This window comes from Nomascus leucogenys, chromosome 10, assembly GCF_006542625.1.
Source record: "Nomascus leucogenys isolate Asia chromosome 10, Asia_NLE_v1, whole genome shotgun sequence".
Taxonomy (NCBI): domain Eukaryota; kingdom Metazoa; phylum Chordata; class Mammalia; order Primates; family Hylobatidae; genus Nomascus; species Nomascus leucogenys.
Genome location: NC_044390.1, coordinates 44,467,408 through 44,481,301, shown reverse-complemented (window position 1 = coordinate 44,481,301; position 13,894 = coordinate 44,467,408). Strand labels below are relative to the sequence as shown.

The 13,894-nt window shown below is 44.0% G+C and overlaps 1 protein-coding gene across 3 annotated transcripts in view; it reads left to right on the top strand.

Moving 5' to 3' along the window:
* The first annotated feature begins 76 nt into the window (after positions 1-76).
* Positions 77-13,894, top strand: part of DPY19L3 (dpy-19 like C-mannosyltransferase 3) — an 82,028-nt gene continuing 68,210 nt past the window's right edge. For 2 of the 3 annotated variants that reach the window (XM_030820256.1, XM_030820255.1), the window contains exons 1-3: positions 77-303; positions 2,633-2,772; positions 5,642-5,775. In XM_030820256.1, the coding sequence (XP_030676116.1) occupies positions 2,670-2,772; positions 5,642-5,775 (237 nt within the window). In that variant the 5' untranslated portion in view covers positions 77-303; positions 2,633-2,669. Of the gene's footprint in view, positions 304-501; positions 698-2,632; positions 2,773-5,641; positions 5,776-13,894 lie in introns of those variants that run through there. The other variant, XM_003275049.3, reaches the window with a different exon arrangement.

The following is a 13,894-nucleotide window of genomic DNA, read 5'->3' as shown; positions in this document are numbered from 1 at the left end:
CGCTTCCTTCCGGCCAGCGCCGCACGAGACGGGGCGGGGAACTGCGGGAGGAGGCGGGGCCTCGTGTTGACGAACAGCTCCAGGGGCCTATGGGCGCGGCGGCAGCCGCCCGGCCTCTCCGGCGCGCCCCCTCCCCGGGGCTGTCGACGCCCCCCAGCCCCTCATTTCCACAAAGCTCCGCGGCGGTTCTGCCCTCCTTGTACCCGCGGCGCGCTGCGGCCCGTGGCGCGGCGCCGCTCCTGCCTAGCCCCGTCGGCCTCCTTCCCCTCCCGGAGCCGCGCGTGAGGACGGCTGAGGCCGCAGGTCTGTGGCGGCGCGCGGGGACGCGCGGGCGAGGGTCTCCCGAGAGGGCGGGCGGGCGCCGGCGGAACCGACGGCTACAGCCCCGAGCTCCTGGGGCCGCCCCTCCCCGCCGCGTGGCGCAGTCGGGGGGCGCGGCCGCGGCGTCGGGGCGTCGGGAGGGGCGGAGCGCGGGAGTGTCTGCCGGGACGCGGGGCCGGGCTGGGCTCGGGAGGGACCAAGTTTGCGGAGCGGCTTCTGCTCGTCGGCCGTGCGGCGAGGCAGGGCCTGGGCTGCGACCTCGGCGGCCGCTCGCGGTCCTGGGAGAGCTGGGGCGCGTGCCCGAACTTCCCGGCTGCCCCTGTCCTGGGAGACCTACCCGATGGGGACGCCAGGTGTGCAGGGGCGTGGCGCGTAGGTAAGCGGACCCAGTGCCTGCCTCGCCCAGGGGATGCTCACTAGAGCGCTAGGCTTTTTTATTTTTATTTTTTAGAGACAGGGGTCTTGCTGTCTCGCCCAGGCTGGAGTGCAGTGGCACTGTCACGTCTCACTGAAACCTCGAACTCTTGTGCTCAAGCGATTCTCCCACCTCAGCCCCTGGAGTAGCTGGGACCACAGTCATGCGCCACCGCACCCGGCTATTTTATTTTATTTTATTTTATTTATTTTATAGATAGGGTCTCGCTCTGTTGCCCAGGCTGGTCTCAAACTCTTGGTCTGAAGTCATCCTCCTGCCTCAACCTCCCAAAGCGCTGGAATTACATGAGCAGCCTCGCCCGGCCAGCACTAGTCGTCCTTATTAATAAAGAATCGCGTCTGGTCCCTTTTCAGTTGTTTACCATGGCATTCCTTTTGATCTGATGGAGGAACTTTTTTTCATAGTTCATGGGACTGTTGCAGTGCCTGACACATAATTGGTGCTTAAATATGTGTTGGTTTTCTGCCTTAACATATTAGAATATATGAATTGTTTAAAAAAGTCCTCTCCCACTTAGGGAGGACTCTAGGATGAGGTCACATGGGGGATAAGCCCATCTGTGGCTGTAGGACTTTGTTAAACACTCCTCTTCTCCCTCTCTGTTCCAGATTCTCCATTTCCAGTGCTTGAAAGCACAATACTTAAATCTGGCTTCCTGCTTTTTTTTTTTTTTTTTTTTGGGTATGAATGAATACATGAATTGTATAATGTTAGTTGGTTTGTTCTGTAGAGCAAGTTACCCTTAGGAATTAATAAACGGTGGAAACAATCACGTCAGGCTACTAGTCATATTTAAGAAATAATTAGAGGCTGTTCATTATTCAGAGGAGTGAAGCAAGATGTTCTAGAGGACTGGAACCCGCTTACTCACTGCCACCACTCCCCCGCCTCCCACTTGCTGCTGCCAAACCAGGCTCCTGCTCCCCGCGGTTACTCCCACCGACGCTCCCTGGGATAGCAGCTGCCCTGATTGGCACACCCCCGCAGTCATCACCACTGAGGCATATTCCTGAAGCTAACAGTGTGAATTGTTTTATAGAACACTGGTGTTAAAATTCAGGTACCTGAGACAAAACAATATTTTAATTCTTCAAAATCCGGTTGTCAACACATTTACTATGGAGTATCTCCCACGTGGCCACTTCTGTGGGAGGTACTGAAGACCTACTACCGCCTATGGAAGTAGAAAATAATATACAACTGTATAATTACGTGACGCATTGCAGGGTAACTGCTATGGCTCAGGGAGGGAGAAGATCAGCCGGAACTGGAATGTCCCAAGATGTTCTGGAAGAAAAGCAGTGACTCGTTTGTGTCGCTCACCTGTATTCCTGACTCCTGGCAGGGCCTGCTGTAGAGCACATGCTTCATGAATAAATATGACTGAGTTAAATAAATATTTGAATTGTGTTTTGAGTGTACCTTTGAAGGCCAGCAACGATTTAGATGGCAAGATCGATGGCAGGCTGGGCACGATGGCTCATGCATGTAATCCTAGCACTTTGGGAGGCCAAGGCGGGGAGGATCGCATGAGGCCAGGAGTTCAGTACCAGCCTGGGCAAGATAGGGAGACCCCATCTTTACAAAAAATAATTAGCCAGGTGTGGTAGCACATGCCTGTAGTCCAGATACTTGGGAGACTGAGATGGGAGTATCACCTGAGCCTGTGAAAGTAGAGGCTACAGTGAGCCGTGATGGTGCCGCTGCACTCCAGCCTGAGTGACAGTGAAACCCTGTCTTGGGAAGAAAAGAAAAAGATGGGAGGGCATGCTAATAGAGGGAAAATGACATAAGTAAAGGCATTTCAGCATGGATGAGCACGGGGTGTGTTGGGGAGAAGGCACTGACGTTGATGGCCTGTTTATTGCTATCTAGGAGTGATTGGGAGAACAATGCATGTAAGTCTGACATCATGATGTCCATCCGGCAAAGAAGAGAAATAAGAGCCACAGAAGTTTCTGAAGACTTTCCAGCCCAAGAAGAAAATGTGAAGTTGGAAAATAAATTGCCATCTGGTAGGTGATTTAAACTAAAGCAGCAATTTGGATTGCTTTTATTTCTGCATATTAAAATGTCACTCTCCAATAGATAAAAATTTGGTGGGACCTAACAATTGAAACTTGTTCTAGTACCCTGATATTCTAATTGCAATTTGATTCGATTGATTTTACAGTTATGATTTGACAAAAGATGAAAGAGCTTTGATTAGAAGTGTTTGTCAGCTGTCTGTTCATTAACTTACGGTTCTTCCGATCTCATCCTTTGACTCTCTAGAGTAATGGTCCCCCACCCACACCCCAGATTTTAGTCTGTCTCTAATTTTTCTGGTCATGCATACTGTTTACACCAGGCAACCTTACCTTGGGTGTTTCCATTAAGGTAGTGAAAGGTGGATCAACATTTTTTTAAAATTCTTTATAATTAGTCAAATTCCTGAAGTTTTCTTTTGCTTTTTTTTTTTTTTATTGGTGGGAAAAGTAATCAGAACTTGGTCAGTTGTTTGTATAATGACTTGCTAAATGATGCATCAAATAGCATTAATTACCAACTTCTTGCTTCCTGAGTAGCTTTTGTAACTAAAGCATAGTCAGGATTTTAAAAGTTAACATGAAAATCTTCATACCCATTAACCATTTTGGATATCTGACAGAATTTACATTATTTACAGCCTTGTTAATTCTTACCAGCCAGGCTAGTAAAGCAATTCAGGGAAACAGTTTAACAAAAGTAATCTGTAATGGGAGGTCATGCCACCTGGCTCAGCCATTAGCAAGTAATTAACGCGTTTTTGATAATAGTACTTTCTGAACACCTTAAACAATGCAAAGAAAGAAAAATATACTCCCATCCTGAAACTAACACCAATGGCACTGTCTTGCTGTTTTAATGTCATATTCTGCACATGTATACCCATAAGCATTCGTATACAGTTTTGCAAAATTGGGATCCACGTGCTGTTTTGTAGCTTGCTATTTTTCTCTTATTATGTTATGAACATGTCATAAGCCAGTTAATGTATTTTTGAAATATCATCTATGTAAAGTATTTTTATAGCTGCCACTGTAGAAGTAAAAGGTTTTCTTACCATTTGCTAATATAGACAGAACTGTGATCAATTTCCTTGTGGCCATATGTTTGTTTAAAACTTTCTTTTCCTTGGGGCATGTCTTAGTCCATTTCCGTTGCTATAAAGGAATCTTGAGGCTAGGTGATTTATAAAGAAAAGAGGTTTCTTTGCCTCAGGGTTCTGCAGACTATATGAGAAGCCTGGCACCAGCATCTGCCTCTAGTGAGACCTCAGGAAGCTTCCAATCGTGGCGGAAGGCTTAGGGGAGCCAGTGTTTAGAGATCACATGACCAGAGTAGAAGCAATTTCCGGGGAACACAGGATGTCAGGCTCTTTTTTAACCAACCAGCTCCCTTAGGACTAACAGAATGAAAACTCAGTACTGCTAGAATCTCACCAAGCCGTTTATGAGGGCTCTGGTTCCATCACCACACCACCTCCCATTAGGCCCCACCTCCAATATTGGGAATCACATTTCATCATGAGATTTGGAGGGGCCAAATAGTCAAACCATAGCCCGGTACATGCCTAGATTTGGAATTACTGGCCAAATGGGATGCTCATTTGGTGGCTTTTACTCACTGCTGCCATGTTGCATTCCAGAGAGGCACCAATTTATTCTTCTAGCAGCAGTGTTTGAAGATGTCTATTTTTTATACCCTTACCAAAACAGAGTATTAGCATTTCAAAAGCTGTCAAATGGGCCAAGATTTTTAAAAGTATAACTCACAGTTTTGATTTGCATTTCTTTAACATTAATGAATTTAAACATCTTCAGTCTGTTATTATTATTGGCCACTTTTTTCTATTGTACATTGCCTGTTCATGTCCTTAATCTTTTTCCTACTGCAGTATTCATCTTGACAGGACAATAAATTGTCCTGAAATAAAATAAATTGTCCTGAAAGTATTCATCTTGTGTTAAGGGTATTGAAGCTTTCTTATATGTGCTATCCATATTTTGCCTAGTTTATATGTCCTTTAACTTGAGTTATGTTGGATTATTTATTCTGTGGGGTTTTCCCCCCAGAGCATTCCTGCAAAACCTGTGAGTTTAAAAAAAAAAGTTTTAGGTAATCGGCCAGGCGCAGTGGCTCATGCCTATAATCCCAGCACTTTGGGAGACTGAGGCAGGTGGATCACTTGAGGTCAGGAGTTCAAGACCAGCCTGGCCAACATGGTGAAACCCTGTATCTACTAAAAATACAAAAATTAGCTAGGCATGGTGGCATATGCCTGTAGTCCCAGCTACTCAGGAGGCTGAGGTGGGAGAATTGCTTGAACCTAGGAGGCAGAGGTTGCAGTGAACCGAGATTGCACTACTGCATTCCATCTTGGGCAACAGAGCAAGATCCTGTCTCAAAAAACAAAATTTTTTTTTGAGGTAATCAAGTTTTTAAAATAGCTTTTAAAGAATAAGCCACCAATTGTACCTAGATTATCTAAAAGATCGATTACGTCCTAGACACGTAACACATTTAGTCATCCATTTAACAGACTTCATAGTTAAATTATGGTAGTTAAACTGTGCCGGACAGAGGCCCTCAGTATTAAACATGAATAAGATAATGTATTTGTCTTCAAGAAGCTCACATTGTAGTTGGCAGAACGGACACATGGACAGTTAGATATGGGATAAAAGTTATAATAGAATGAAAACAGGTCTGTGGAATCAGAAAGGACCCTCCACTGGAGACAGGAAAAGCTTTCCCAGTGACAGGCAGCTAGACTTAGCTTACTTGATAATCTGAAGTAGAACTATTACATTCTGATTTTTTTACTGACTTAGTTATTTATCTGTTCCATTTTTCCAAAAGGTTGTACCAGTAGAAGATTATGGAAGATTGTGTCATTGACAATTGGTGGAACCATTGCCCTTTGCATTGGACTTCTTACATCTGTCTACCTTGCCACGTTACATGAAAATGATTTATGGTTTTCTAATATTAAGGTATGGAGTTTCTTTGACCATTGTATGATTCACTCAGTGAGGTCTCCAGTAGTAAGCCATGTGGATGAATGACCAAGGCAACACAGTTTTGCCATAAAGAATCCAATCTCTAGAAAGGTTGGACTATAGAGTGAAAAAACTTTTGTGTTTATTATTTTAAAATAGCATATTAGAATTAGAATCTTTTTAAAAATTTTTATTTATGTATTTATTTATTTTTGAGATGGAGTCTCACTCTGTCACCCAGGCTGGAGTGCAGTGGCGCAATCTTGGCTCACTGCAACCTCTGCCTCGCAGGTTCAGGCGATTCCTGTGGCTTAGCCTCCCAAGTAGCTGGGACTATAGGTGCGTGCCACCACACCCAGCTAATTTTTGTATTTTTACTAGAAACGGGGTTTCAGCATATTGACCAGGATGGTCTCGAACTCCTGACTTTGTGATCCGCCTGCCTCAGCCTCCCAAAGTGCTGGGATTACAGGCGTGAGCCACCGCCCCCAGCCAGCATCTTTATTTTTCATTTTAATTTTTTGAGATAGGGTATTGCTCTGTCACCCAGGCTAGAATGCAGTGGTGCAAACATGGGTCACTGCAGCCTTAACCTCCTGGGCTCAAGTGAGTATCCTGCCTAAGCTTCCTGTGTCACTGGGACCACAGGCATGCACCACCTTGCCAAGCTAATTTTTTGATTTTTTTGTAGAGACAGGGTCTCACTTTGTTGCCCATGCTGATCTCGAACTCCTGGGCTCAAGCGATCTTACTGCCTTGGTGTTCCAAAATAAGAGAATGAGCCACAGTACCCAGCCCAGAATTTTTATAATCAAATAGGTTTTTTCTTTTTCATTAACTTATTCCATTTATTTAGCAGTTATTCTAAATTAGTATTTTTCAAGTTATAGATTGTGAAATTAGTGCAGTAGGTCATGAGTAACATTTTTCTTAATGAAATCAAAAAGGAGAATACTATCATCTAGTAGGGTTGAGGATTGTTTTGTGAAACTTTTAATTATATGTATATGTGTATGCACAAACTGGGTCACAGTAAACAAGATACTTCCTTTTCTTTTTTTTCTTGTTGGCTACAACAGGAAAAAAAAAAAAAAAAACAGAAAAGGAAATAAAAAAGCCACTGCTTTAAATCATGGGGTCTAAATGTGGCTCCACAGAGGGTCCTCAGCACGTTCACGACTATCTAATACTCTGTGCAAGTGGTTTTGCAGGGCATAGGGCGATGGGGAAGCCATGATGTTTCCAGGGAAAGGAACTGTAATTTTAATCAGATTTTCAGGAGGGTCAGCCGGGCGTCACGCCTGTAATCCCAGCACTTTGGGAGGCCAAGGCGGGCGGATCACTTGAAGTCAGGAGTTTAAGACCAGCCTGGCCAACATGGTGGAACCCTATCTCTACTAAAAATACAAAAATTAGCCGGGCATGGTGACACGCACCTGTAATCTCAGCTACTCGGGAGGCTGAGGCACAAGAATCACTTGAACTCGGGAGGAAGAGGTTGCAGTGAGCCGAGATCGCACCACTGCACTCCAGCCTGGGCAACAGAGCGATAGTCCTTCTCAAAAAAAAAAAAAAAAAAAGTTGAGGGGGTGGTCTGTGACTCTTTAAACACGTTTCCTGGTTTTCTTTCTCTCTCTTTTTCAACATTTCTAGAACTCCTCTTGGCATTGTTTTCAGAACTCGTATATAACTTACACGTGGAAATTTGCATCCAAATATACCTTACATTTTAATCTAATATGTCATGATCCTTAACCTAAACTGTGGTGTCTAATGACTAGTTGCTTGTAAAGGTAAACAAACACCTTCAAAGCCAAAGATGTGTATCTGTAAGAATGTTCAAAAGAAGTGACTGATGTAGGATCTAAAGACATTTTCCAAAGAAAGTTTTCCAAAACATTTTGAGCTTTGATTCTGTTACTGGAATGAGCCTCCAAAGGAGATTACTTTGATGACAAATCTAATTTATAAGAATAACCTCTAGTGTGTTTATTTTTAAAACTTGCTGTGTTACTTTATGGGTACAGTATATGTATCTTTATACAAATTGTCATAGTACCAAAGAAGAATAATTCTTATCTTTCAGTGACAGTAGGTAGTTCTTCTTGTCAGAAGAATTTTACTCGTTTATATATCTTTTTTTTGGGAGGAGCGGGGGCGGACAGAGTCTCTGTCACCCAGGCTGGAGCGCAGTGGCACAATCACAGCTCGCTGCAGCCCCAACCTCTTGGGCTGAATTGAAGCATTACTCTCACCTTAGCCTCCCAGGTAGCTGGGACCACAGGTACACATCACTATTCCCAGCTAATTATTTAATTTTTTATAGAGATGGACCTACTATGTTGCCCAGGCTGTTCTCAAACTCCCGGACTCAAGCAATCCTCCTGCGTCGGCCTCCCAAAATGTTGGGATTACAGGTGTGAGCCACTATGCCCTGCCTATGTCTTTAAAATGGAGTGCTGGCAGGGCGTGGTGGATCACTTGAGGTCAGGAGTTTGAGACCAGCCTGGCCAACATGTTGAAACCCCATCTCTACTAAAAATACAAAAGAAGAGGGCCAGGCACGGTGGCTCACGCCTTTAATCCCTGCACTTTGGGAGGCTGAGGCGGGCAGATCACGAGGTTAGGAAATTGAGACCATTCTGGCTAACACGGTGAAACCCCGTCTCTACTAAAAATACAAAAAAATTAGCTGGGCGTGGTGGCGGGCACCTGTAGTCCCAGCTACTCGGGAGGCTGAGGCAAGAGAATGGCGTGAATCCAGGAGGTGGAGCTTGCAGTGAGCCGAGATTGCTCCACTGCACTCCAGCCTGGGCGACAGAACGAGACTCTGTCTCAAAAAAAAAAAAAAAACAAAAAAAACAAAAGAAATTAGCCAGGCATGGTGGCACATGCCTGTATTTCCAGCTACTCAGGAGGCTGAGGCAGGAGAATTGCTTGAACCCAGGAGGCAGAGGTTGCAGTGAGCTGAGATCATGCCACTGCACTCCAGCCTGTGTGACAGAGCAAGATTTTGTCTCAAAAAAAGGAGTGCTTATAAAGCGATTCCCTATAATTAAACCATGTAGTGCATATATATTAACATAAGTATTTTGAAAAAAGGCCGAAATATCCCTGTGTGAGCAGATAGCTCAAATTGAATGCTAACAACAGTATAGCAAGGAGACATGTTGAAAGAGATCATATAACTTAATTATAAACTATTAAGTGTAGCTCTTTAATTTAAAACTTGTAACCAGCCTTGCTAGTTTCCTTAAATAAATATACCCCATCATCAAGAAACTTGAACACGCTTGGTTTTTCTGTCTTTACTTTGACTGGGTTAAGGAAGTTCTAGTTTTACCTAGTATTTACTGAGCACCTGTTCTGTGGGTAACATTGAGTTAAACACTGCAGAGAACATGGAAGGAATAACAAAGATTTCTGAATTTACCAGCAGATTTTCCAGTATAGTAAGTGAATTGAGTAAATATATATTAAGCACCTACAGTATGCCAGCAGGGACTGCTTAGTGGTAGCAGTATCACTGAATAAGATAAGGCCATGCCCCCAAGGAACTTACACTCTTGAGAAGGATACAGGTGAGTATCCAGACAATTACAGGACATCCAAACTCAGTGCTAGGATGGGATGAGATAGAGAGCACTGTGGGAGCACATAGGAGTGGAAGCCTAACCTCATTTTGGAAGATCAGGGAGGCTTTTCTAGAGGAAATGATGGTGAAGTAGACCTGAAGGACGAGTAAGAGTTAACCAGGCAAGCTGGGGAGGAAAGATGGGTGTCCTAGGAGAGGGACAAGTGCAGGAAATTCAAGAGGCAAGAGAGCCTGGTGTGTGAAGCGTTGGCAGTAGTTCAGCCTGGCTAGAGAGTAGAAGGGGAGAAGGGATGTACTGGGAATGGTAAACAGAGGCCAGATAATAAAGGGTCTGTCTTCTCTGTCTCAAAGATAGAACTCTCTTTGAATGTATTATAGTAGTGAGCCCTATTTTTATTGAGGCAGCAATGTCATCATATTGGTGTTTCAGAAAGTTGCCTCAGGCTGTGATGTGGAAAATGGATTTGAGGAGAGCAAAACTAAAGTCAGGAAACTGCTAAGATAATCCAATTCAGTGGATTCAGTAATATTTAAATATCGCATTCAGATATTCAGTAAGTGAATATCTTCTGTATGCCAGACACTTTTGTAGGCCCTGGGAATAAATCATTGAATGCGACATAGAACTTAATTATGATGAAAAGGGGAAAAATCAGAAAGAAAATGAAAATGAGTCCTGTGGTGAAAGTCACACAGGATGATGAGATAGTCACTAGGCGGCTACTTGGAATTGGGAAGTAAAGCAGACCACTTTGAGGACATGTAAACCAAAACCTACATGATATTATAGAAGGAACCAGCCAAGCTAAGATGTGTGAGAACATTCTAGGCAGAGGAAACAGCAAGCCAAAAGTCTCTAAGGTAGGAATGAACTTGGCAAATCCAGGATCAGAGAGAAGGTGCATGTGGCCAGAGTTTTATGAGCGATGAGAAGGTAGAAGAGAGGAGGAGAACAGATCCCTTAGGGCTTTGAGGCTGCATAAGAGTTGCAGAGACGTAAACAGAGTCAGAGCTTTTTAGGAAGTGGACTTGGAAGGATGTCTTGATTCATTGTTTGGAAGTCTGTTGAGAGGGAACAGTTGAGAGGCTGTCGGTCCAAGCTGCTTGGTCTCCTTAGCAGCGGGGTGGATGGATGGACATGCCATTTACTGTGACAACGAGCACCAGGAGGAGCAGAGCTGGAGGATCAGTGAGTTCTGACACCAGCTACCCACCGTTAGGCCAGACCCCACAGGATGGGGCACAGCTCTCTATAAAAATGCCTTTGTTTCACACACCAGTGGCAAGTTTGGGGCCCCCCCAGGCAACCCTCACTTCTGACCAGCTGGCTACAAATTCTGAGGTTCCTACCACCCGCTCAGGTTCAATAATTCACTAGAACAACTCACAGAATTCAGGGAAGTGCTATATTATGACTACAGATTTATTATAGCAAAAGATTACAAATCAGAACCAGCCAAAGGGAGTGACACATGCAGCCAAGTCTTCGAGGGTCCCATTGGAAGCTTTCATTATCTTTTCCCCATGGAGTCAGGCCCATTACCCTCCTGGCACATCAGTGTGTTACACTATGTGGAGCCAACCAAAGAAGCTCTTCTGAGTACTGGTGTCTAGTTTTTATTGAGGTTTCGTTATGTAGGCATGATTGATTGGATTATTGCCCACAAGGCTGGACTCAAATCTCCAGCCCTTTTCTGCTCCTTAGAGGTTGGGCTGCTAGCATATGGCTCAAAGCCCTGACTCTCGGGCCACATGGTTGAGTGTTCTGGCATAGCCAGCCCCAATCCTGAGTCATCTCCTTAGCACAAATTAGGAGCTCACCCTGTCACCTGCTAGCACAGGCTTTCAGATGAGGTCTGAAGAACCTACCATGAATAACAAAGACACTCTCATCACTTAGAAGTTCCAAGGATTTAGAGGCTATCTCCCAGGAACTGGGGACAAAGAGCAGCCAGATTCTTTATTCCTAGAGGGTAGAATTTTGATACGGTTTGGCTGTGTCCCCCACCCAAATCTCATCTTTAATTGTAGTTCCCATAATTCCCACATGTTGTGGGAGGGACCCAGTGGGAGGTAATTGAATCATGGGGGCAGGCCTTTCCTGTGCTGTTCTCATGATAGTGTCACGAGATCTGATGGCTTTATTTATTTTAATTTTTTTTGAGACGGAGTCTTGCTCTGTCATCCAGACTGGAGTGCAGTGGCACGATCTTGGCTCACTGCAGCCTCTGCCTCCTGGGTTCAAGCAATTCTCCTGCCTCAGCCACCTGAGTAGCTGAGATTACAGGTGCGTGCCACCACGCCTGGCTAATTTTTGTATTTTTAGTAGAGATGGGGTTTCACCATGTTGGTCAGGCTGATCTTGAACTCCTGACCTTGTGATCTGCCCGCCTTGGCCTCCCAAAGTGCTGGGATTACAGGTGTGAGCTACCGCGCCTGGTCAGATCTGATGGTTTTATAGAGGGGAGTTCCCCCTCACACACTGTCTGCCTGCCACCATGTAAGACTTGACTGCTCCTCATTCACTTTCTGCCATGATTGTGAGACCTCTCCAGCCATGTGGAACTATGACTCCATTAAACCTCTTTCCTTCTTAAATTACCCAGTCTCGGGTATGTCTTTATCAGAAGCATGAGGAATGGACTAATACAAGGTTACCTCTCCGTAACTAGGGACAGAGGTCAGCCAAATTCTTTCTTGCACAGGAGGCAAGGCAGGGAAAAACAAGCTCAGGTTGGACTATGTTGTGAGGCACTTTTAAAGCAGTCCACATAGAAATATGGAGTAAAGGAAGCTAGACTTACGGGGCTGAAGGCAGGAGTTCCGTCTGTGTTGGAAATGGACATTTTCATATTACCATCTTGTAGATGTGTGGGTGAGATTGTTTCAAGAGTGTGTAAAATGAGAAAGGAAAGAGAACCTGGGCCAGTTTCTGTCTGTGCCTCACATACCATCTGGGAAGCTATAAAACAGGCGCTTTTCCCCACCCACCACCCTTGTCCTCTGAAACTTACAATCGAGCTCAGAGTCTTACTCCATTTTTTTTCCTCTTTGTTCAAGCAGTAGTCCATAGCACACATTTTGGGTTGTCTCCTATATCACAAGAAGAATCCTCCAATGTTAGAACCATTTCTCAAACCTGTTAATACCTCTGCATAGGCATTTGGTTTCGTGTTTTGCTTAGATTCTCTAGATCAGCATTGTCCAATAGGACTATAATGAAGGAAGTGTTCAGTGTATGCACTGCCTAGTACAGTGGCCACATGTGGCTATTGAACACTTGAAATGGGGTAGTACAACTCAGGAACTAAATTTTTTTTTAATTACTCTGATTTAATTTTTAAATATGTACATATTTTCTGTCAATAAACAATTAGAAATTATAAATAGCACTGAACAAAGACCTTATTTGGCTGAAGAAAAGCTCATTTTTGGAGTGTATATTCCTTTATAAATCTCCTATAATTTATACCATTTCTATATTGGGGAATTATTTGAGAAGAGTAAATCTGTTTTCCTTTCCTGTTTTGGGGTTATGACTTTTTCTCATCAAAATTGGTAGATTAGTGTTTAATGAAAATACTTTGATTTTATTTTTGAATACTTTGAAGTAGTTGTAATTATTCAGAGAGTAACAGTATTGCTTATGTAATAGACAAGTTATACACTGAATTTGTGCATTTGAAATGATTTTTTAAATGTTTGTTGTATTGTTTGTATATGAAAAGTGGGAACCCTGAAATAGCAACTGGAAAGTTGAAGGAAAAGATACTGGTTTCATATAGTCTTATAAAAGATATATCTAGTATTCTTTCTCAGCATATTTTTAAAATTTTAAGTTATTTTTCTATTGTCTTAATTGTATTATATTTCCCTTGCTGGGAAATTGAAAGTATTCAAGATTTTTAAAAATACCCTTTATTGAATGTCTGTTACGTGCTTGGAACTATTTGGGGGCATTTTAATACATACTGTATTTATTCATACTTTTTTTTTTTTTTTTTTTTGAGACAAGAGTCTCACTGTGTCGCCCAGGCTGGAGTGCAGTGGCGCGATCTCGGCTCCCTGCAAGCTCCACCTCCCAGGTTCGCGCCATTCTCCTGCTTCAGCCTCCCGAGTAGCTGGGACTACAGGCGCCCGCCGCCAGACCCGGCTAATTTTTTGTATTTTTTAGTAGAGACGGGGTTTCACAGTATTAGCCAGGATGGTCTCCATCTCCTGACCTCGTGATCCACCTGCCTTGGCCTCCCAAAGTGCAGGGATTACAGGCATGAGCCACCGTGCCCGGCCTATTTGTACCTGTTTTTTGAGACAGGTTCTCACTCTGTCACTCAGGCTGGAGTGCAGTGGTGCAATCAAGGTCACTGCAACCTTGAACTCCTAGGCTCAAGCGATCCACCAACCTCAGCCTCCCAAGTGGTGCCAGCTAATTTTTTCATTTTTTGTAGAGACAGAGTCTCACTTTGTTGTCCAGGCTGTTCTTGAACTCTTGGCCTCAAGCAAGCCACCCACCTGGGC